The 22,628-nt window shown below is 38.8% G+C and overlaps 2 protein-coding genes across 6 annotated transcripts in view; one reads left to right on the plus strand and one right to left on the minus strand.

The window, feature by feature from the left end:
- Positions 1–11,542: 11,542 nt before the first annotated feature.
- Positions 11,543–22,393, minus strand: ANAPC13 (anaphase promoting complex subunit 13). Of its 4 annotated transcripts, XM_083363194.1 has the most exons (4): positions 14,570–14,887; positions 12,827–12,949; positions 11,781–11,951; positions 11,543–11,742 (listed from the first exon to the last, which is right to left on the minus strand). In XM_083363194.1, exons 2-3 carry the CDS (start codon positions 12,923–12,925, stop codon positions 11,826–11,828), a joined length of 225 nt encoding a protein of 74 aa, XP_083219320.1. In that variant the 5' UTR covers positions 12,926–12,949; positions 14,570–14,887; the 3' UTR covers positions 11,543–11,742; positions 11,781–11,825. The 4 variants fall into 4 exon arrangements, with proteins under 4 accessions (XP_083219320.1, XP_083219319.1, XP_083219318.1 ...); XM_083363193.1 differs by lacking the exon at positions 14,570–14,887 and adding an exon at positions 22,243–22,393 and having other exon boundaries at positions 11,543–11,951; XM_083363192.1 differs by lacking the exon at positions 14,570–14,887 and adding an exon at positions 14,967–15,005 and having other exon boundaries at positions 11,543–11,951.
- The window catches only part of CEP63 (centrosomal protein 63), a 41,126-nt gene continuing 33,562 nt past the window's right edge, over positions 15,065–22,628 (plus strand). For both annotated transcript variants that reach the window (XM_083363177.1, XM_083363178.1), the window contains exons 1-4: positions 15,065–15,119; positions 17,710–17,795; positions 19,069–19,137; positions 22,298–22,475. In XM_083363177.1, coding sequence (XP_083219303.1) covers positions 17,782–17,795; positions 19,069–19,137; positions 22,298–22,475 — 261 coding nt within the window. In that variant the 5' untranslated portion in view covers positions 15,065–15,119; positions 17,710–17,781. The remainder of the gene's footprint in view (positions 15,120–17,709; positions 17,796–19,068; positions 19,138–22,297; positions 22,476–22,628) is intronic.

Raw genomic sequence — 22,628 nt, forward strand, 5'->3', positions numbered from 1 at the left:
ACTTTCTGCCAGTTTCCCTATTTGCTTGTGAGATGCTAGCAGGTCATGTCAGAAATCATGATAACATGACCACAGCTTGCTACAATATTGTGAGTTTGGTCTCAAGATCACATGACTGTTGGGATACCACAAGAGCCAGAACTCTGAGGAACCATCATAAATCCCTCTCATTGAGTGCTCTTGTAACTTTGAATAGTCACTGAGCGAATGGATATAACCTGAGGACTCCCTGTGTAAGACAATGTATGCTGCTGAAAGGGCAAAGGGCAAATGGGGTAAACTAGAGTTGATGAAAAATTTCAATCAGTATTGCTTTCCCATGAGATGTATACTTTAAAGAAGGGATATTGACATGGGAGAATGAGTAAGAAAAACAAGGTCTGGTATTGTTCAAAAGTAGTTCCTATTTTTTGTTACGTCCTGGCAAAAGCATTGATCAAAATGATGTGAACCAGATTTTGATATTTATACTTATGACTCAGGAAGATTTTTCTTCCAAACAAGAATTAATTGAAGTATGCATGCAATCTCAAAAGTAGGGACATTTATGATGCAAACAAATCTATTGATAAAATTGGAGGTTTTGATATATATATATATCTGGGATGGAATAAGAAAAACTAAAACAGTTTTTATTGTTAAAAGATCAAGCTTTCATTGGCTAACTGCCAACATCGTCAGGATGGAAACGCTGGGGTGGGGAGATCGCGTTTATATTGTTGGTGTCTCTGCACTCTGCTCATGGAGCGCGTCACTGGTCTGTTTGTTGAGGCTGGCCGTATTCCTTTGAGTTGTCACGCATCCTTTTTGGGGGGATGTAGTTGTCTCTGGCTGGCTGTTGTCAAAAGTGGATTGTTGACAGTTCCGTGTGTTATAACCATAGCTCTAGTCCACGGGTCGGCAACCCGCGGCTCCGGAGCCACATCCGGCTCTTTGAGCCATCTCATGCGGCTCCCAGCTGCCTGGTGCGTGTGCACCTCTTTGAATGGGCAGTGGTGCACGCGCACCTCCCCAAATGGAGAGTGGCACCGGCCGTTCCGAGAGGTGCGCGTGCACCTTTCTGAAGGGCGGAGGTGCGCGCGCACCTCTCCAAACTGCCACCATCCCGTCCGGAGACCTGCCACGTTCGTCAAACATTGACGAACACGGCAGCTGTGCAAACGGGATGGCGGCGGTTTGGAGAGTGCGCACGCACCTCTCCAAACCGCCGCCATCCTGGACGGAGACGTGCCGCGTTCGTCAAACATTGATGAACACGGCAGCTGTGCAAACGGGATGGTGGCGGTTTGGAGAGTGCACGCGCACTCTCCAAACCGCCGCCATCCCGTTTGCACAGCTGCCGTGTTTGTCAATGTTTGACAAACGCGGCAGGTCTCCGGACGGGACAGCGCACACCTCTCCAAAGGGGAGACCCGTCGCCGCGCAGGTGCCTCCCATTTTGCGCATGAGCAAAATGTTTTTTGTGCATGCGCGTGAGTGGACGCACGCGTGCACACTTTTTGCGGCTCCCACTTTTTTGTGTGATGGAACCGGTTCTGAGTGGCTCTTTTCCTTTTTCCAGTTGCCGACCCCTGCTCTAGTCATTGCCCGTGTTCTTCTACCAGAGGTTCTAAATAGTTGTTTCTCTTCTTCCCTGTGTTCTACAATGCAGGGTGGTTGTATGTTTGTGCAATCTTGATTTTGATACAATGAGGCGCTCTGTAAGTGCTTGCGCTGTTTGCCTCTATATCGTGGGATTTATACTGGATTTATAAGGCTTCTTAGGGAAAGTGAATTTCATTGTTTCATTCATTAAGGAATAAGTGTATAGAGTATCAGTAAAACAAAACAAAGTTTTTAAAGTACAGCCTAATAATGATGCTTCTTGGCCCTTCCGTGGCTTAACTGACAAAAATTAATAAGAGCTCACGATGAAATAGGAAATTAAAACTTTTCTCTGAAACCATGTCCCAGGCAAAATTTCACAACTGTATTAAATATAAATGTTTTGGGGAAAAAATTATATCACTAAGTAGCCATAAGAAATTTAAGCATTTTTTTATAACTTGGGCAACTGAAAAAAAATGCAAATTTTAAAAATTTGTAATTGCATTTTGAATAAAATTGCTATAAAGGAAAGTGCAAATATAACTATTTCTTGAAAACTGAAGTCAAGTGTGGCAGTGAAAGAGTTAAGGGCATAATTGTTAAGAGCAAAACTTCTGTGGCATCCCCCTTTCCTACATGCCCCAACGACATGCTTAGTTTGCATAATGGTTAATTCAGGATTGAGGGGAATATTTTAATGATATTTATGATAAAGATAATGATGTATCAAAGATTGCTATGTTAATGTTGAAGACAAAGAAAGAAAAAGAAGTAATAAATGTGACAATAGTGAAAATTGGTAATATTGAAAAAACTGTAATTGATGCAGTATTAAGAGATCAGTACTGTCAAAAAAAACAAGAAAGGGAAGAATAGAAACTGAGAATTCTGTTTGTGTGAACAAATATAAAATTAGAATGCAGTGGGACTGGATTTCTGAAGAGTATTTGTAGTATAAACACAAAGAGATGGGCTCAGAAATGAATGGAAGATGAAGAAATATGGATAAAAGACCTGTGCAGTATTGAAGTGAATTGAGAAAAAAGATGATCACATCACAAAGCAAATAAGTGTCCATGTGAAGATTCTGTTTATTTATTTATTTTATTATATTTATATACCGCCCTTTCCCGGTTGCCTGGTATTTTAATGTTTATGTATTTATGATGGAAATTTGTTTTTAATTTATTTTAAGTTTGTTTTCTGCTCAGAGCCACTCTGAAATGGGTGATCATACAAACTGAATGAATGAATGAATGAATGAATGAATGAATGAATGAATGAAAAGTGACCAATTTCAAAGGAAAGAGATCCAAATCCAGAAATTAATGGCTGAATACAGCTGATGAGATCCTCAAACTTAGATAAGAGATAAATTTAGCAACAAATAGGCATGTATGAGGTGGTATATGGAAATAGTGAAAGCAAGCATGATTTGGAAGGACACAAGAATGTGGAAAGAATAATGAATGTTGTTGAGATAACTGATATAACTTAGCTTTGTTTCATTTTGTTTTTGCTTTCCTTTCTGTTCTTACTGATTCCCACTCCTTTTCTGTGTGGGTTAAATATCGCTTGCACTGAAAATGAAATTCCATGATAGGTATGAATTTTTTCATTAGGACGCTGAATTCCATAAATTGCAATCCCAGACATATGCTAACGACTGAAGAATGGAATGCTTCTCAACATGTCTTTATCTATTTTCTTTCTTTTTTTTCCCCAAATGAATTTTTTTCAGGAGTCTGAGAGAATATTGTTTTAAAACTGTTCCTATAGCTTTGAAGATCTATTGCAGATCAGCCAGAAATCTTCTAGGACATTAATTGATAATAGTCTGCCTACTTTCTGGTGAGCATATCCTTGTTGTGAAAATATAATGAAGGGAATGGCAAACTGCTCTGGAGTCCATTGAGGAAGAAAAAGAATATAATACGAAAATGGATCTTAAATGTCTAAAAACGGGGACAAGTACAAAATATCTTTATTACTAAGCTTTTGACTATCTTTTTTCATGCCATTTTTCCAAATCACAACACAGCACTGTTATGGTACAACACCAGTTTATACTCCATTTACATTTTAATTTTCTTTTAAGGGGTTATTTTCTTGACTTTCTAGCTTACTTGCCACAGTGTTGCTTACCTTTAATATTTTATGACAAACGTTAGGGTGTAAAGATTTGGAGAATATCTTAAAATTTTGTTTTTAGTTAAGAATCACTTAAAATGCATGTTTTGGGGTGGTTCTCTCTTTGCAAAGGAAAATAATACTAAAAAAACCTTACTAAGTATGACAGGACTTGGACTTTTTTTTTTTTTTGAAGAGCAAGAATCTCCCACCCTCATACTTGAGTTTCCAGCAATAAGTGGCACTTCTGTCCCCCATGTATTCCTTGGATAGGTTTATATTTTTCTTCATTTTTAAAAGAGAACTTTTCTTGTTTCACTGATGCCTGTCTGGCCATGCTGAAATTCCTTCGCCTCTGTTTGTTGCTCTCCTCATGGCCAGTTTCTATGGAGATACAGATTCCAGGCCTAACAAAACCCCATACTTCAAGGTCTCCTTGGAAAACCACCTCCCCCATCTCGCTTCCAAAGAAAACAGGGATAGAAGAGAATCAATGCACATCCTCACTTTCCCCCAAGATACATCATACATTTTATTTTCTGTGAAGAGTTAAATAATATGTTAATTGTTATCAGATTTTAGGGCAAAAAGAACCAACAGCTCATTCTCCCTTCTCTGGCATACACTCCAAAATTACCACATCACACTAATATTTCGACACTAGCAAGTAGTCCAGATGGTCCACATTAACATTCCAATACTGTCTCAGTTGCCAACAACAGCTTGCTCCTTAAATTGTCTCCAAAAATCTAAAAACATATCTAAACATTTAGTAATGTTGAGAGGTACATATGTGCACAAAGATGATGGAAATGGGTGCAGATGAGGAAAAGAAGACAACTGGAGCCTTTCCTATTCTCTCACCAGTAATTCAGTTTTTCATTTTACAATGAGAAGAAATTAAGGGAGTATTAGAGCCAAGATTTTCATAGTAATTACATGCCATTTGGTGTGGACTGTCCTTGCTTTTGTATGAGGTGAAGTGAATAACTGGTATGTATTGGAATACATCCTATTTGCCATCGTAAATTCGGTTATAGTGGCTCACTGTGGTGAGCCACTGGGATGGTGGCTATCTGAGACGCATGAGTGAAGAACAGTGAGAGTGTACGTGGAAAGTATATATACCAGCAGATTCACCCAAGGCATGAAGACATTCCAGTTGCTTCACTAAAGCAAGCAATCATCTATATTGGGCAGCAGCAATATAGTTAATGCTAATTTCAGTGACAATGGCAAAGGCATGATTTCATATGGGCAAGAGAAGGCAATGCCAAATCACTCCTGATTTAACAAGAAAATCATCCAAATAGAAAAAATAAATAAAGTGATTGATGATTTTGACAGATGATGAGCCCCTAAGGTTGCATGGCACTAACATTTTACTCAAGGAGAGCTGAAGATCTTTTGGAATACTAAATGATATTTATGACATGGTTTAGATTAAAGCCTTATGAACATCTAGTTGCTTATGTTATCATATAGGAAAATAAAATCTGAAGCTGCAGAATGGAAACATGGAACATAAGAAGCCTGATCATGGGAAAACTCAATATAATGAAAAATTAAATGAACTTAAATACTCATCAACATCTCAGGCATTAGTTAATTGAAATGAATTAGAATTGGACATTTTCAGTCAGACGATCATAGTGTTTCCCTTATATCCTATGGAAGTGATTGTTCATTTGAAAGACACTTATGTTTTCACAACATATTTACATTATCTTAATCATAGAAGGCACTAAGATTCCTGAATTGCACAATAAGTGCAATTGCAACTGCAGACTAATTATACCATCTGGATTCATCCAATTTGACTAGGCTAAAGGGTTGCTGGTTAGTTTTATGATTCAGTGTGACATGCATATCTGCCTCTGAATCCAGTTTCCCTAATGTAAAATATGTATCTATTTTGCTCTTTGAAATGGTGGAGTGGATTTATGCATTCTCTGCTTTTTTATCCTTTAAGAAAGCCAAACTAGTGTTGACACTATTAATAATTTGCATTGGTATGTGATTTTGGAAACTGGAAATGACTATTTTTTTCTTCCTGCTGTAATTAATGGTTTAAAGCACTGAGAGTGAAACAGGATTACTTGGGCTGTGAAACGTTTACTGGGAAGATGGAATGCAAGTAGGAAGTAGGAAAAGAAACATTTTAAACATCTTAAATCAACTTTCAGTCTGGGGGCTTCTGGTGGATCCTCTATAATTTTCTGGCATAATGGTTATTATTGAATTGCAAGCCCACTGCATTTATAAGACACCAGACTGGAGGAAATCTATTTTAACAGTTCAAATAATTTAGTTTTTATTTTATTTTAATTCCATTTATATCCCGCCCTTCTCCGAAGACTCAGGGCGGCTTACAAGCTTAATGAATGAGGCATTTGTTAAGTATGTGCTGTACTAGATTGTAGAAAATGTTATTAATGTTATTGTTATCACTTTTTATAGTATTTTTACTTTTGCCTTCAAACAGTGAAAAAATAGTACCGTGTTTTGGACAAAATGACAAAAGAATGTCATTTGATTTTGAACAATTTGTCTTTTTCAGTTGAGATTGGAAGCTATTTGATGCATATTGCAATTTCACAGTATACAAGATGTTGCAGTGTATTTCAGAGATTTGTTTCGCTAAGGAGACATTTGAATCTAAAGCACACTCTATTGCCTGGAGCATTGATTAAAAAAAATTAAATCCAAGTGTTAAGAGAGAACATGTTGTATTTTTAATAATATAACCAAATAATGTATTTTCTGCTCTTATGGGCAAATTCAATTCAATTTAGTGTTAAAACACTACAATATTATATTTAAAACACTTGTGTGATATAACTGATTTTTTTGAAAAATAGATTTTATTTCCTTGTACTGAGTTAATTCAGACATAACACTAAATTGTGTTTTAGCTCTACATGGATGAGTTATGGGGTCATGACCCATACCCTGATTTTCCCTCTCAGTTCAGTTTTAATGGCTAAAACGGGCTTCCAGGGGCCAAGTAAAGTTGGCTGTTGCATTCCAAACTAAGCAAACTATTTTTGGCTGATTTGATTGGCTCAGGATCTGTCTCAGTATCACGGTATCAATCATTACAATCCAGACATCCTGAATTAGCAAACATGTATCATATTTATATAAAATAGATTACTACATAAATATTTTGGCAGATATGATAATGTACATAAATTTGCTTTGTTTTCCATTTTCTCTTTCGAACATTGTGTCCCTTGTATAGGTTTTGTTGATCAACAAAGTTAGAGAAGATTCACTCCCAAAATAGTAAGCTCTTCATTTTTGGCTATTAACCCTACTGCAGCTATAAGCTGCTGAATAAAATTATTATATTATTATTATATTATTTATTCAGCATATATGCTGAATAAAATTATTATACTGGGCTTATTAAAAAAAGATGGAAAGAGAAGTAAAAGGGAGGTTTTCTCTACTAATCAACTATACTTCTTGAAGAAATTTAGAGGTCCTTTTCAGTAGACAGTTAAAGTGTAATTCAAGCAATATGGAAATCTTTTTTTAGAATTAAGTTTTAGTCCCTATCCAATTTTAAGTGTTCTACTCACATTTTGAGAGATAGATTAGGAAATAACACAAAATATTTTGGTCTAATATGGAATTGCATAGATATGTTACAAATCACATCTACGCAATTCCATATTAACCCTAGAAGTATATCTGACCATTTTATGAAACCAAAATATGAGTTTTATATCCACACCAATAACTCATGATTCTAAAATATAATCTGTTATCAATACTGACTTTACTAGATAGCATTATTAAAGAATGGACCAAACTTTCTGGATTGCTGGGCACATTTGGAATTTGGTAGCTTATTATGTAGATTCTTGCAAAATGAGTCCATAGTAGGCAAGGCTAATGATAAAACAGATATTTATCGAAAGATAAGATAGGCTGTTCCCTTTTGCCTTCCATGTTGCTCTGATGTTTTGGTGCACATGGACAATTCTCAAACAACTCAGTGGAATGGATTTCCCCATCATTTCTAACAACATCCCTGGAATACAGATGTAGATATAGCCCTGAAATATTCTTGGAATTAAATGTTATAGTTCTGTAAAATTAAAATAAGGTAACATAATAATAAAAATGTGTACTGTACCATGTATATTAAGTTGAATTGAAAAGATCTATACTTAACTAGAAGGGACACGGTTGCTCAGTGGGTTAGGATGCTGAGCTTGTCAATCAGATGGTCGGCAGTTTGGCGGGTCGAATCTCGAGTGCCACGTAACAGAGTGAGCACCTGTTACTCGTCCCAGCGTCTGCCAACTTAGCAGTTCGAAAGCACGTAAAAATGCAAGTAGAAAAATAGGGACCATTACGGTGGGAAGGTAACAGCGTCCCGTGCACCTATGGCGTCTAGTCATGCCGGCCACATGACCATGGAGACGTCCTCGGACAAGCGCTGGCTCTTCGGCTTTGAAACGGAGATGAGCACCAGGCCGTAGAGTCGGAAATGACTAGCACACATGTGCGGGGGAACCTTTACCTTTACCTTATACTTAACTAGGTTTCAAAATTTTTAAGTCCTTTTCAATATGTACTTCAGATGTCAAATGTTTCCACAAAATAATTGCATAGGTTTTATATTAATTTAAATATGAAACATTAAGAATCTGTCTATCTATCCCCATAACAATGCAGATGATACCACTGTAATGGCAGAAAGTGAAGAGGAACTAAAGAGCCTCTTGTTGCTGGTAAAGGAGAGTGCAAAAGATGGCTTGAAACTTAACATTAAGAAAACCAAGATCATGGCATCCGGCCCTCTCAATTCCTGGCAAATAGATGGGGAAGAAATGGACGTAGTGATAATTTTATTTTCCTGGGCTCCAAGATCACTGCAGATGGGGACTGCAGCCAAGAAATTAAAAGACACTCCTGGTGAAGAAAGCCATGGCAAATCTAGACAACACACTAAAAAGCAGAGACATCATTCTGTCAACAAAAGTGCATATAGTTGACAGGAAGGCATGGAGGAACATTGTCCATAGGGTAGCGATGGGTCGGACACGACTTCGCAACTAACAACAACAACAACATGGTCTTCCCAGTTGTAATGTATGGCTGTGAAAGTTGGACCATAAGAAAGGCTGAGCGCCGACTTCCGGTGGCTCCGCGGCGACGGAGGGAGCCTTCCCGGGCTGCCCGCGGCTCAGCTGGTGCTTTTTCGCCCAAAACAGCGCCGATCAGCTGTTCGGGCGAATCTGAAGCCCCCTCCTCGGGAGAAGAGGAGGGGGTGAGCCCCCAGGTGGGGGTTGAGTTCTCCGGGGCCGCCTGAGCTTGGAGCTTGGGCGGCCGAAGGATTGAACTCCCCCGTAGCCTGGGCTGCTCCCAGCTGACCAGCGTCTCTGCTCCGGACTTTATGGAGCAGAGCCAGGCGTCTGCGACCATCCCTGCTTGAAGGAGAGACTATGAAAGGGAAAGAGCAGGCAGAGCAGTACAAGAGGGAAAGATGAAGAGATGAAGAAGATTTTATTTTACTCTCAAGCTTGATGGACTTTGTTTAAAACTTAAAGTGAAAGTGCGTCACAATTGTAAGTAAAAGATGGCGGCTAAACCTCCCCCTAGAACTTTTCGGAGTGCTGGAAATTCTCCGGTGCAACAACAATCATTGCTGCAGGCGTTGCATTCTCCTGATGTATTGACATCGAAGGATCTTGAAAAACATACCCAGTTAATTTTGGAGTCAATGGGTGTTAAATTTCTACAGATGGAGGAGAAATTGGAGAAATTGGAGCAGAGAATGGAAGAAAGGATGGAACAGAAACTTAGAGAAATGAAGGTAGACATTTTGTCCTCAGTGCAAAAAGTTGCTAAATGTGTGGAGGTGCTGGATGATCAAGTGCAAGACTTGATTCAAAAGAATGCTTTATTAGAAGCAAAAGTATTGGAAATTGAAGATTTAAAAGACAAAATTGACAGTGAACAGAGCTTGGCCCAATTTTACCAGATGCAGTTTGCTGTGAGAATTAGAGGCCTAAAAGAGGCCTCTAATTCATTATTAATAAACAATAATAATAAAAAAGTTGGAAGGGACCTTGGAGGTCATCTAATGCAACCCCTTGCTCAGGCAGAAAACCCTATACCATTTCAGGCAAATGGCTGTCCAGTCTCTTCTTAAAAGCTTCCAGTGTTGGGAGCATTCACAGCTTCTGGAGGCAGGTTGTTCCACTGGTTAATTGTTCTGTCAGGAAATTACTCCTTAGTTCTAGGTTGCTTCTCTCTTTGATCAGTTTCCATCCCTTGCTTCTTGCCTTGCCTTCAGGTGCTTTGGAGAATAGCGTGACTCCCTTTTCCTTGTGGCAACCCCTGATATATTGGAACACTGTTATCATGTCACCCCTTGCCCTTCTTTATTAAACTAGATATACCCAAGTCCAGCAACTGTTCCGTTTTAGCCTCCAGTCCCCTGATCATCTTTGTTGCTCTTCTCTGTAGTCTTTCTAGTCTCAACATTTTTTACATCGTGGTGACCAAAACTGGATGCAGTATTCCAAGTGTGGCCTTACCAAGGCATTGTAAAGTGGTATTAAAACTACATAGGATGAAGGCTACTGCTAAGCTTGTAAGCCGCCCTGAGTCTTCGGAGAAGGGCGGGATATAAATGGAATTAAAATAAAATAAAAATAAAAAAATGTGATCTTGATTCTATCCGTTAATGCAGCCTAGCACTGTGTTGGCTTTTTTGGCAGCTGCAGCACACTGCTGGCTCATTTTTAAGTGATTGTCCACTAGGAATCAGAGATCCCTCTCAGTTACTACTATTGAGCAAGGTATCACCTATACTATACCTGTGCATTTGTTTTTTCTTGCCTAAATGTAGAACCTTACTTTTTTCACCAGTGAATGTTCAAGTCTGTCAATGTTCAGTTACAAGGGTGCTAAAAAAAGATGCCTCATGACCAGTAGTTGTGCTTAAACTTGTTGCAGTATTCCCTGCTCAAACTTTGAGCACTTGGCAATCAGCATGCATTTATGACAGTTGCAGCATCCTAGGGTCACATGGTAACCATTTGCAATCTTCCCAAAAGGCTTCCGACAAAGTCAGTGGGAGAACTGGATTTGCTCAATGATTCATTTAACAACCTCATTGCTTAGCATGGAAGTTCCAGCCCCAGTTGTGGTAATAAGCCAAGGACTACTGCATTAAAGTCTTAATAATGGTGATACTAAATTTGTGTAGAAATGGCTTTGTTTCTGGATTTTCCATTATCACTTGTGAAGAATCTCGCCAAGGACCTTAAGTACTCTCTACAAAATAGAGGTAATATTGTCATTGTTAGGTACAATTTTCTAGAATAAACTTTTTAAATATCATGTCTATTAAGCAAATGTCTTTTAAGAAATGCAGCGTGAGCTCACCATTGTTCTTCTTTACAATATTACAGTTGAGTATATACCTTTTGAATATATCTGTAAATTCAGGAAGCATGAAGTCTCTTGGGAGAGGGGCAGTATATAAATCCAAATAAAATAAAAAATATATATACGGTATATATTTTGAATGAATGAAATGCTCTAAAATCAATAGATGGAAGAAAGGTTAAATATCCCTCCCTTAGCTACTTCAGTGCATTAATTCTGTCTGTAGTTGAAGCTATTAACGTTTTTATTATGTGTGGTAATGTGTATTTTGAGTACCTTCAATGCATCTTCTAGATAGCATTAAAAAGATGAAGTGAAAAAGCTTTTATCAGCAGAACTGCCTACATTTCCATAGAATATATTTACTACAAATAAGAATTTACTGAAATCAAGAACTGCAAACATAGAATTTTTGCAATATATTTCAAGTTCATTAAAGAGCAATTCATACTCAAGGAAACACTTGTACTTCTGCGACCTCTGCTGGAAACTTCAAGGAAAATCTTTCGTACTTAGGTAGAAAAATCTCTCATGATCTACAAAAAATCCTCTAGTGCCTTTTAAGCAACTGTTTAATTAAAACAATTAATTATCACTTATCTCAAAACAAGACTAACAGGGCAAAAGACTGCAAACCAAAACTGACGAGAAATTCATCTGAATAAAGTGGTTATTATGCTAATTTGTACAGATTAATTTCCAATTGGAGGAATATTCTCATGAAGATACTGCAAAGCCAGATCAGTCCATTTCATTTCTTGTTCTTTCACTGATTCCGTAGCTCCACCATTGTCTTGTTCTGGTTCTGGAAGTTCATTCTGAAAATAAATAAAAAAAATTATCACTGAGTAATTAAAGAAACAATAGAACTTGGTGGGGAAAAAAGTTATGTTTTCAATAGTAATCAGTGTTTTGTTCTTTTTTTGAGAAAAATCTATTCATAAATGGGAAAAATTTTAAATAGAAACCTAAAATATCTTCAAGTGCATCATGCCTATGAATATGGATAGATATACATACACACACACACACACACACACACACACTTGTTAATGGCTTACTGGCTTAAATGCTAGGTATTTGGAAATCAAGTTTGTAATTATAGTTTTGCTTATTACAATTAGTGTCCTATTGATTCTTCAGGAACTATATCACCTTATTTTATTACATGATTCCCTTTCCCCACACATTTCCCAATTTACACTTTGAATCAGCTTCTCCGCTTTAAACCTAGATCACTGCACAACTCATTATATATACACACACACACACACACACACACGTTTTAAATTACTAACAAAGAATCTAAGAGTTAACATATGACATATATATATACACACACACACACACACACACACACACACATATGGACACACACATATAATACATTTCAAACAGCTATAAAGTAGATGACAGCATTAAAAGAAACGTATGTGGCATCTGTAAGACTATGTTTTGATACATCTGTATTAACAACAGCTGCATTACTGCTGCTTAGTTTTATTATGAATATTGGTACTATTTATATCTCCCCTTTCTGCTCCTAGGGAGGAACTTTATCAGGCTTTTGGAATGTTAGTTTTTGACTGGGTTTAAATAAAATTATTAGCAAACGCTTCACCGAAAGCTTTTTGAAACTGAGAAAATGTTCTAAAATAAATGGGAAAAATATATTAATTATCCAGGAACTTACCAAGGGTATTGCCACATCTTCATATGGTAACTTATCTTCTCTCCATGCATCATCAATCAAATCTAGAATTCTCCCATCTCTTTGTACCTCACTGTCCATTTTTTGCAGAGTTTATAATGAGGGCTATGATACAAAGAAAATATTTATGCATATATACTACTGCTTCTCATATACCCAATTGCCAAAGAAATTCCATTGAAATGAACAGAAACTGTTTTTTAAAAAGTGAATTAGTGAAATATAACAAACCGAAAATAATGCTTTGTTTACAATTTTAAAAACGTATGCCTTATGGTAAGTAAAACAAACTAACTATAAGGGGAAAGAGAAAATAAGGAATAAAGTAAAAACCATCTAATCTAAATCAACTTCTCATGAAATCTTAACCACCCGCTTAGCCTTGGTGGAGCAGTGGGCTAATGCCTCCTTAAGTAACACCAGCTGCCTGCAATTAGTGCAGGTTCGCATCCCACCAGGCTCAAGGTTGACTCAGCCTTCCATCCTTCCGAGGTAGGTAAAATGAGGACCCAGATTGTTGGGGGCAATTAAGCTGACTTTGTAATAATGCCGCTTGGGGGTGTGTGTGAAAGCCCTAATAAGCAGGCATATACATAGAATGAAGGCTATTGCTAAGCTTGTAAGCCGCCCTGAGTCTTCGGAGAAGGGCGGGATATAAATGGAATTAAAATAAATAAATAAATAATAAATACAAAAACATATTCCATCTTCTCATTTTAAAATATAAAGACATTTTAAAATTGCTAGGGGAAACTTTTTGAATGAATGTTTCAACATCAGGAATATAAACCTTTTTCAGTGTTGTTAGAAAATTATCCTTGCTAAGCCCCACCACCTGATAAAAGTTTCTTCCTAAAGTCAAAATTCATCATTTTAGAAGCATAAATGAGCAACATGAACCATACAACACTGCTTTTACTGAGCTATATATGACACCAAGATCCCTCTATTGGTAATCAAAACTGAGTATATTTTATTATACCTACATATTTGAAAAATCCAGTATAGAGTAATTGTATATTACATATCATGTTCCTCCCAGGTTTTGTTGGCCTGTTACAGTTTGCAAGAAATTTTTGGGGAACATTTTGCAAAGCGCTTTTTCTTTTCCCAAAATGTTTTAATATAATCTTCAAAATTACATTCCATATTAAATGTAACCTATTATATAACAAGATAAATGGCAAAGATATAGATTTTTTGGACATTTCCAACGGTTATTTTTCAATATCAGAAGCTTTCACATATTCACCGCTTCATAAACTTTTGTGACTTTGCGATTTTTTTTGTCTTAATTGCAGTTTTTAAGAGATTAGTGGAAAAATTATACTTAGTAACGGAAAAATATTTAAAACGTGACAATTATGTTTTATCAATACTTGCAATATTTTTCTTTTAAAAAGACTACTTTGGTGGAAAAATACAGGTATACCTAATAATATCCATCAGGAAGCATTCCTGTTCTTTAACCATTATAAACCCGCTACAGCACTTTTCCATCTATGATAAATTTAGGAATACCGAATTTGCCAGCATTTTTTCTGAAAGCCCCTTGCTGGCTTGCAAAGCCACTTGCTTGCTTTATTTTATTTTCGTATTTCTTAAATCTCCCATTCCTCTTAATTCTCTGGATATATCATTATTCAAGTGTCTTATTGCCGGGCTGGCTGTAATACCACTTAATGAAGAAATAACTTGTCTTACAAGTTTGATTGTAAAACTTACAAATATTACTTATCGATAAACACAACCGCAACTCATTTTCTCATGAGGACCTGCAAGACTCTCTTGACAGCCCGAAAACTAGCAGCACCTACATCAGGGGTCTTCAAACTTGGCCCTTTTGTGACTTGTGGACTTCAACTCCCAGAATTCCTCAGCCAGCATGGCTGGCTGAGGAATTCTGGGAGTTGAAGTCCACAAGTCACAAAAGGGCCAAGTTTGAAGACCCCTGACCTACATTCTTAAGTTTCCCTGTCCCTAAACCTAACGTTTATCCACCTAACGTTTACTCATTCCAAAAAGGGGGCTATTTCAGCACCAGCCCTCTCGTGCGCCCCGCCCCCACTCCTCCTCCATTACTGCTCTCCTCTCGCCTCTCACGCCAACACCCGACCCACACCTGCAGCACGCGATATCCGCCGCTGTTCCGCGGATATTGGAACGAAAGGACGTGACGTCACAGGCAGCAGTTCTAGTAGACGTGAATCATAGAGAGGATGGTAGAGAAGGTGGGTGGGGCGGTCTCAATTCTTCCCCTAGGAACGGCTTGGAGGTAACGGAAGAGCTCCGTGGGATGTAATGGTGGTGTGCGGGAGCGGGTGGTTCGCCTGTTCGCTTCGTGGATTCCTTTTGGCGAGGAACCTTAGAGCGCTGAAGTGCTCTGAGTGCTTGGCATCGGTTATTTGCCGCCGAGTTTACCAATGTGGCTCCTTTTCTGACGCTCTGCTTTCCGTTCTCAGTTCTCTTAGTCTTCTGTTGTCGGTTCGCCCTTACTCATTTTGGCTTACTGAGTGATGTGAACCCAGCGCGCTGGGTTACTTTATCGTTCAACATGTTATGTGAATCCAGGAAATTGGATTAAATGGATAAACCGCGACCCAGTGCGAGTGTTGTGTGAATGCAGTCACTCAATTCCCGTCTCTTATTTACTGGTCTTTGCCCAACTCCTTTTCTTTACAATAGATGAGACAAGAATTCTTTCTGAGCAATGTAGGAAGTCCCAATGCAGACTTTAAAAATAATTTGAGACGCTATTCTACAGATAATTGAGAAGATCCTATTTGAAAAACCTGACATTTTGAATAAAAATCAAGGTGCATTTCTTTTAAATATCCGAGGAAGCCTCAGCTCACTGATTTAAGTATTAGTGTAATATTAATGTAAGAAAGGTTCTCTAATATTTTTTAACAAAAATGCACTCTTGTTGGTTGGCTAACCTGTCCTTGGAAAAAGATGGGACATTTTATATTTTGACATGATTGTATATATATTTGTATATATATATTGTATATGCAGCCTGGGAGGAGACACGAGGCTGGTTCCAGGCAGTAATAACTGCTTCTTTGAGGGAGGGTACCTTCCCTGCCGCCTTGAAGGAGGCGGTGGTGAGGCCCCTCCTCAAGAAGCCTACCTTGGACCCAGCTATTTTGAACAACTATCGTCCGGTCTCCAACCTTCGCTTTCTTGCGAAGGTGGTTGAGAGCGTGGTGGCACTTCAGCTCCCTCTGTTCCTGGAGGAAACTGATTATCTGGACCCATACCAATTGGGCTTCAGGACCGGGTATAGCACGGAGACGGCATTGGTTGCACTGGTGAATGATCTCTGCCGGACTCAGGATAGGGGTTGTTCCTCTGTCCTAGTCCTGTTAGACCTCTCAGCGGCTTTTGATACCATCGACCATGGTATCCTACTGCGACGTCTCAGGGGGTTGGGAGTGGGAAGCACTGTTTTGCGGTGGTTCTCCTACCTCCTGGGCCGCTCGCAGTCGGTGTTGACGGGAGGGCAGAGGTCTGCCTCGAGGCTTCTCGTTTGTGGAGTTCCTCAGGGGTCGGTCCTCTCTCTTCTCTTGTTCAACATTTATATGAAGCCGCTGGGTGAGCTCATTCGTTGTTTCGGGGTGGGGTATCATCAGTACGCTGATGATACCCAACTTTTTCTTTCCACCCTGAACCAACCCAGTGATGCCCTCGACGTCCCGTTGCCTGGAAGTGGTCCGGGTTTGGATGGGGAGAAACAGGCTTCGTCTCAATCCTGCCAAGACTGAGTGGCTGTGCATACCAGCATCTCAGACTAACCAATCTTTTCCATCGTTAACTATGGGGGGGTGAGGTGTTACCCCCTGTTGATAGGGCCCGCAACTTGGGTGTCCTCCTGGATTCACGGCTCAGTTTGGAAGATCATATAGGAGCCGTGGCCAGGGGGGCTTTTGCCCAGGTTCGCCTGGTGCGCCAGTTACAGCCCTATCTGGACCGAGATGCGCTATGCACAGTCACCCATGCGCTCGTGACCTCCCGGCTAGACTACTGCAATGCTCTCTACATGGGGCTGCCCCTGAGGACCACTCGGAGGCTTCAGCTGGTGCAGAATGCAGCTGCGCGAGTTGTGATGGGAGTCTCCCAATACTCCCATATAACACCTGCGCGAGCTGCATTGGCTTCCGGTTGCCCTCCGGGTGAGATTCAAGGTGCTGGTGATGACCTATAAAGCCCTAAATGGCATGGGCCCGGATTATCTAAGGGAACACCTGCTGCCAGCGTCAATTTCCCATCGTCCTGTGCGCTCCCACAGGGAGGGCCTCCTCAGGGTACCGCCGGTCAAGGATTGCCGACGGGCGATCCACAGGGGGAGGGCGTTCTCTGTGGGCGCGCCTGCCCTATGGAATCAACTGCCAACGGAACTCCGGACTGCCCCTGACCTTCGTTCATTTTGCCGGGACCTAAAAACCTGGCTCTTTGAGCTATCTGGTCTGGACTGAGGGGTTTAATGTTTTTAAATTGTGATTTAATTTTATATAAATTAATCTTTCCTAGCTCTTAAGTTCTACTTACCCCATCACCTCATGTTCTCTATTCATTGACCTTTTTAGTTCTACATTAATGGTCTGACGGAATAACATGAATAAATATGCACCAATAACCACTGACTGAATATATTTTCTAGGCACAGTGGAGATATAGTCAAAACCTTGCTGTTAAATATAGTTTAGGAAATGCCAATGGTGAGTTTTTATCTGATGATTCTTAGGTTTGAGAAAAGAATGGAGAAAAATGTGAACAATAAATTAGCAAAAATTGAAACTGTTTATTAAATCTAAAAGGCATGTCACTTATTGTTATATTTTATTTCTTTTTTGCCTTAACAGAAATGAAAATAATTAGGACTTTAGAGGAAAAGTGGAATGATGTCTTAGTTTGCACTAAGTATTAAATACTAGATGGCAACTTTCAGGTAAATTCTGAATTTAAGATACTTCATTAAGGAGTAAGTATTTAGTATTCAGTCTTAACAATTATTGGTGAACTTAAGCAATCAAGGCTGGTTTACATATAGCTGATTAAATATAGCCATTCTATGATGAAGGAGCAGGTATGCAAAATCTTTCTACTATTCATATAAGACTTTCAGATATGTAAGTATGCTTTACATACTTTCAGTACAAAACAAAATTATTCCTTTCAGCAATGTACAGTGCAATAACAATCAAAATTTACAAGTTAAAATTATATAAAAGCAATACCATAAATATATGCAATAATATCTATAATCACAGTGAAAATGACAATATCTGTAAAATCCTAAAATAAATGGCTTCCTACAAATAATAAGGTATAGATGTTTTCTGTATCTTCTCATATGATACAATTTTTCAATGGGCTACATCAAATGCTAAAATTTGCTAGGTCAATTTGTGAACCAGTACAGTCTTGTACTGCCAGTTTGCTTACCCCGTAGTATCTCAGGTTTCTAATCTTAGTATCAATTTGGAGTTTTTCTGGTAAAAATACTATAAATGTTGTGTATGTGAAAATTATTTTAGTCCAGATATGGCATCTATAGATCAACATTTCTTAAAAGTGTTAAGTGTATTTTTTTTCTTTATATGGTCTTCAGGCATCTCCTGGGTCACTTATAGTTCTTCCATCTGAAGATAAATTACAGTGCATGTTTTGGGGTGGGTGATGCCTTTCCTTTCTTATTTTGAAAAAGTGAGAGACACAAAGCACAAAATAATTGCAACAAACACATTTTTATGAATAGCTTTAAAGCTACTTTAGAACTTTTAATTTTATAATACTATGGCAATGTATGAAATAAAGCTCGCTTAGTTAAAGTTTTAGCAAAATGTTTGCTAGTTTATTTTTGTATTATTTTTAGTTTATAGTCTATAGCAGTGGTGGTATTCAAATATGTGAGCAACTGGTTCTCTGTGTGGATGCGGCTCCCGGAAATCTATTGTGGGCTTGGCCAATAAAAAATTAGCTACCGGTTCTGCCGAAGTGGTATGAACTGGCTGAATCCCACCACTGGTAGTCTGCCCAGCATTTAGTCTGTAAAGCTATTGAAGGCTTAATTATTTCCTACTATAAACTGTGTAATTGTTCAGTGATTTTTCCCTTTTCTAATTGTAGGTCCTTCTATCATATATCAAGTGTTCTCTCAATGTGATAGGAGGGGTAGAAATGGTGATAGCTTAGTGTAGCACAATTTTTCTTTTTTCCAGCAGCTTTAAGGGAAGTGATTTCAGGATGGAGAAATTGTTGGAAAAAATGCAAACCCAAGGACATAGCAGGTGTGTATTTGCTATTTCTTAATATTATTAAAATAACATTAGATATTAAAGCAATAATATATTAGCTACTTATTTTACTAAATTGTCAGTAAACACATTTATTAAATGCACTATCTTGTGTTTTTTCCCATTCCAATACAAAAATTCTGAATATTAAGAAGAAATGTGCATTCATTTATAATTTGTATCCCTTTTTACTAAAATAAACAAATTTAGCAGTGGTATTGCTAAATAGAAGGGACGCGGTGGCTCAGTGGGTTAGGACACTGAGCTTGTCGATCAGAAGGTCGGCAGTTTGGTGGATCAAATCCCAAGTGCCGCGTAGCAGAGTGAGCGCCTGTTACTCGTCCCAGCTTCTGCCCACCTAGCAGTTTGAAAGCACGTAAAAATGCAAGTAGAAAAATAGGGACCGCTACGGTGGGAAGGTAACAGCGTTCTGTGCTAGTCATGCCGGCCACATGACCACGGAGACGTCCTCGGACAAGCGCTAGCTCTTCGGCTTTGAAACGGAGATGAGCACCAGCCCCTAGAGTCGGAAACGACTAGCACGCATGGCGGGGGAACCTTTACCTTTACCTTTTTATTGCTAAATAATATTTTAAATTCTTAAGAAAGTGTTGTAATTCAGAAACAGCTGTGTTTTGGCTTGTCTCTTAATTCCTTGTTTAAATGCAACTACAAATGGTGTTTAAAATAGTAGTACTATGCTTACCTTTTAAAGTTGCTGTACCAACTAAATCAGGCTAATTACAGAGAGATATGTAAGCCATTTTAATGTGCACTCAGTGTAAAGTAATTCTTAAGAATTAGCTACATAAAATTAAGAATAGTTATTAGGTAAAGGTAAAGGTTCTCCCCACATGCGTGTAAGTCGTTTCCAACTCTAGGGGCCGGTGCTCATTCCGTTTCAAAGCCGAAGAGCCAGCCAGAACTTGTCCGAGGAGTCTCCCTGGTCATGTGGCTGGCATGACTAGATGCCAAAGTCGCACGGAATGCTGTTACCTTCCCACCGTAGTGGTCCCTATTTTTCTACTTTTACGTGCTTTCGAACTGCTAGGTTGGCAGAAGCTGGGACGAGTAATAGGCGCTCACTCTGCTACATGGCACTCGGGATTCGACCCACCAAACTGCCGACCTGATCGACAAGCTCAGCGTCCTAACCCACTGAGCCACTGCATCTCATATAAGAATAGTTATTAGGTTATTCTAATTTCAGGACACATATACCAGTTATCTTCAGTTTCAGAAATTTTTATCATTATATTTATACTTCTGATAATAATGAAAAATAACATTCCATGAGCATCAGAATTTTGGAGTGGTATAGGGAAGGTGAGTGCAGCTGTTACAGTACCAGGGATCACCATTACAATTTAGAACGGGTGCATAATGAATTTTCCCAAGGGACCATATGAGAAACTGGGACTGTTCTGGAGTAATGTAACCTGATTTGATGTCCTCAAACTCCATCACTTCAACTCAGACTGATCCTGGTGAGGGGCAAGTGCTCTGCAGGCACAGAAAAAGTGCTTTCCTTGCCCTCACGTGGCTGCCAGCCAACTAAAGGAGCACATTGAAATTGTGCAGAGCTGGATCCAACTTGCTTCTCCTGTCCCTTGCAGCGCACTTATTTACATTTAATTTTTAATTTCCAATTGACCTCATACAGGCTGGACAGGGTCAGCTAAATGGGCCTGATGTGAACTGGGAGGCCATAAATTCCCCAGGTCTCATTTAGAGTAATTAATGTAGTAGTTGTCTATATTTGTTTCACTGTAGGAGTAAAAAAACCAGCTTTCTTGTAGAGCAGGGGCCCCGGGCCTAGACTAGCACTGGTGTGCGGTGCGCCAGAAACCGGGTCATACAAATGAGTGAAACCCCATCTGTGCATATGCAGATTGCAGGCAACCCACAAAACCAGGCCCCCTCCAGTCCACAGAAAAACCTCTTTCCACGAAACTGCTCCCTGCTTTTCAAAAGGTTGGGGCCACTATTGTAGAGAACCTGAAAACACAAAGGTGCAATCTTAGTTCACTGGGATATTAGCTCTCACATTTGGACATTAAATGTCCTTATTCACCCTGTATAGAAATCTGAGTCTCTTATATTTTGATGTCAAAGCTCTAATATTCGTAGAAGTAAAAATGAGTATTGTGTCATGGGCTGACTGGGACACAATTAGAATTCACAGGTTTTAGGACAGTACTGTTGCAAGTTAACATTTCTGGAATGCTTAAGATATTCCAGCAGTGAATGTTTTATATGAATTCCCTTCTACTGAATGCAATGAGAGAATTTTTTTAAAGTCTAAACAGAAACAAGCAGGAAAGGAGAAAAATGCTATTCCTCCTTGTTCTCAGCTTGCTTGTATAAGACTAGCTGCATTTTGAATTTGTACCAATTAGTTCATTCATTTTAGATCTGCTATTTGAGTAGAATTACACTATAAATTGTTTTATATTTATTAAAAGAATCATGCTTTTCCTTATGTGTTTGCTGTGCCTTTGCTTTGAAAGAACCAACACGAAATCTCCAGCCAAGGTTTTGAAAAGCTTGAGACATTCATTTTCACTAGCTGTAATTGTGTTTTCTTATCAAATTATCTTTTCCATTTGTTTTCAGTAGGTTTGAAGTTCAATGTCATATGACTGCATTGCTTAGTGACCGCAGTACTGACATTTCTAATTAAGCAAATCTCGTATTATCTCTAAGTGTGATGTCACATCACCATTTGCAATCTCTTGCTGGCTTCCCCATTGTATTTGCTTGTCGGAAGCCAACACTGAAGGTTGCAAATGCTGATCACGTGACCATGGACAGCCACAACTACAAGGACTGGTTGTAAGTACCACTTGTTCAGCTTTGTGATAACTTTGAATGGTTCCTAACAAGTGATTGTTAAACAAGAACCATCTACGGTATACTTATTTCATGCAGCTCCACAATACCAGGAAAAAGTACAGCTGCTTTAATAAGTTATGGATGGATATTATGTTTGCACTTTTATATATTCTGAAGCATCTTTTTGAATCTCAATCTGCTGCTATAGAATTACTATGGCTAGGAGCTGATCTCGGAGAAAAAGATGAAGAAAGCTTCGCTTACCTCATATCATTTTCTGATAATTGTGCAATCAGTAAAGCTATTTTCTTGATAGCAGAAGTTTCCAGACTTCATGTGAGGCAGAGTTGCAAGAATTGATGAAGCAAATAGATATCATGGTGGCTCACAAGAAAGCTGAATGGGAAACTCAAACCCAGACTTTGGAGTCTTGTTTAGAATTCCGAGACCAGGAACTGTCCTCTCTCAAAACTGCAGCAGAGGAGAAACGCAAAGAGGTATCTCTTTGAACTTGTATGTAACTTTCATTTTATTTAAATAGACATTACCTTTTTTCTGAAAAATTCCACCATAGATATTAACCCCATAAAAACATATCCTTTGAACATTTCTGGAGGTCATTTAAAGGAATTGGTCCATAAGTAAAATGC

This window comes from Vipera ursinii (genome assembly GCF_947247035.1).
Source record: "Vipera ursinii genome assembly, chromosome: 5".
Classification (NCBI taxonomy): Eukaryota; Metazoa; Chordata; class Lepidosauria; order Squamata; family Viperidae; genus Vipera; species Vipera ursinii.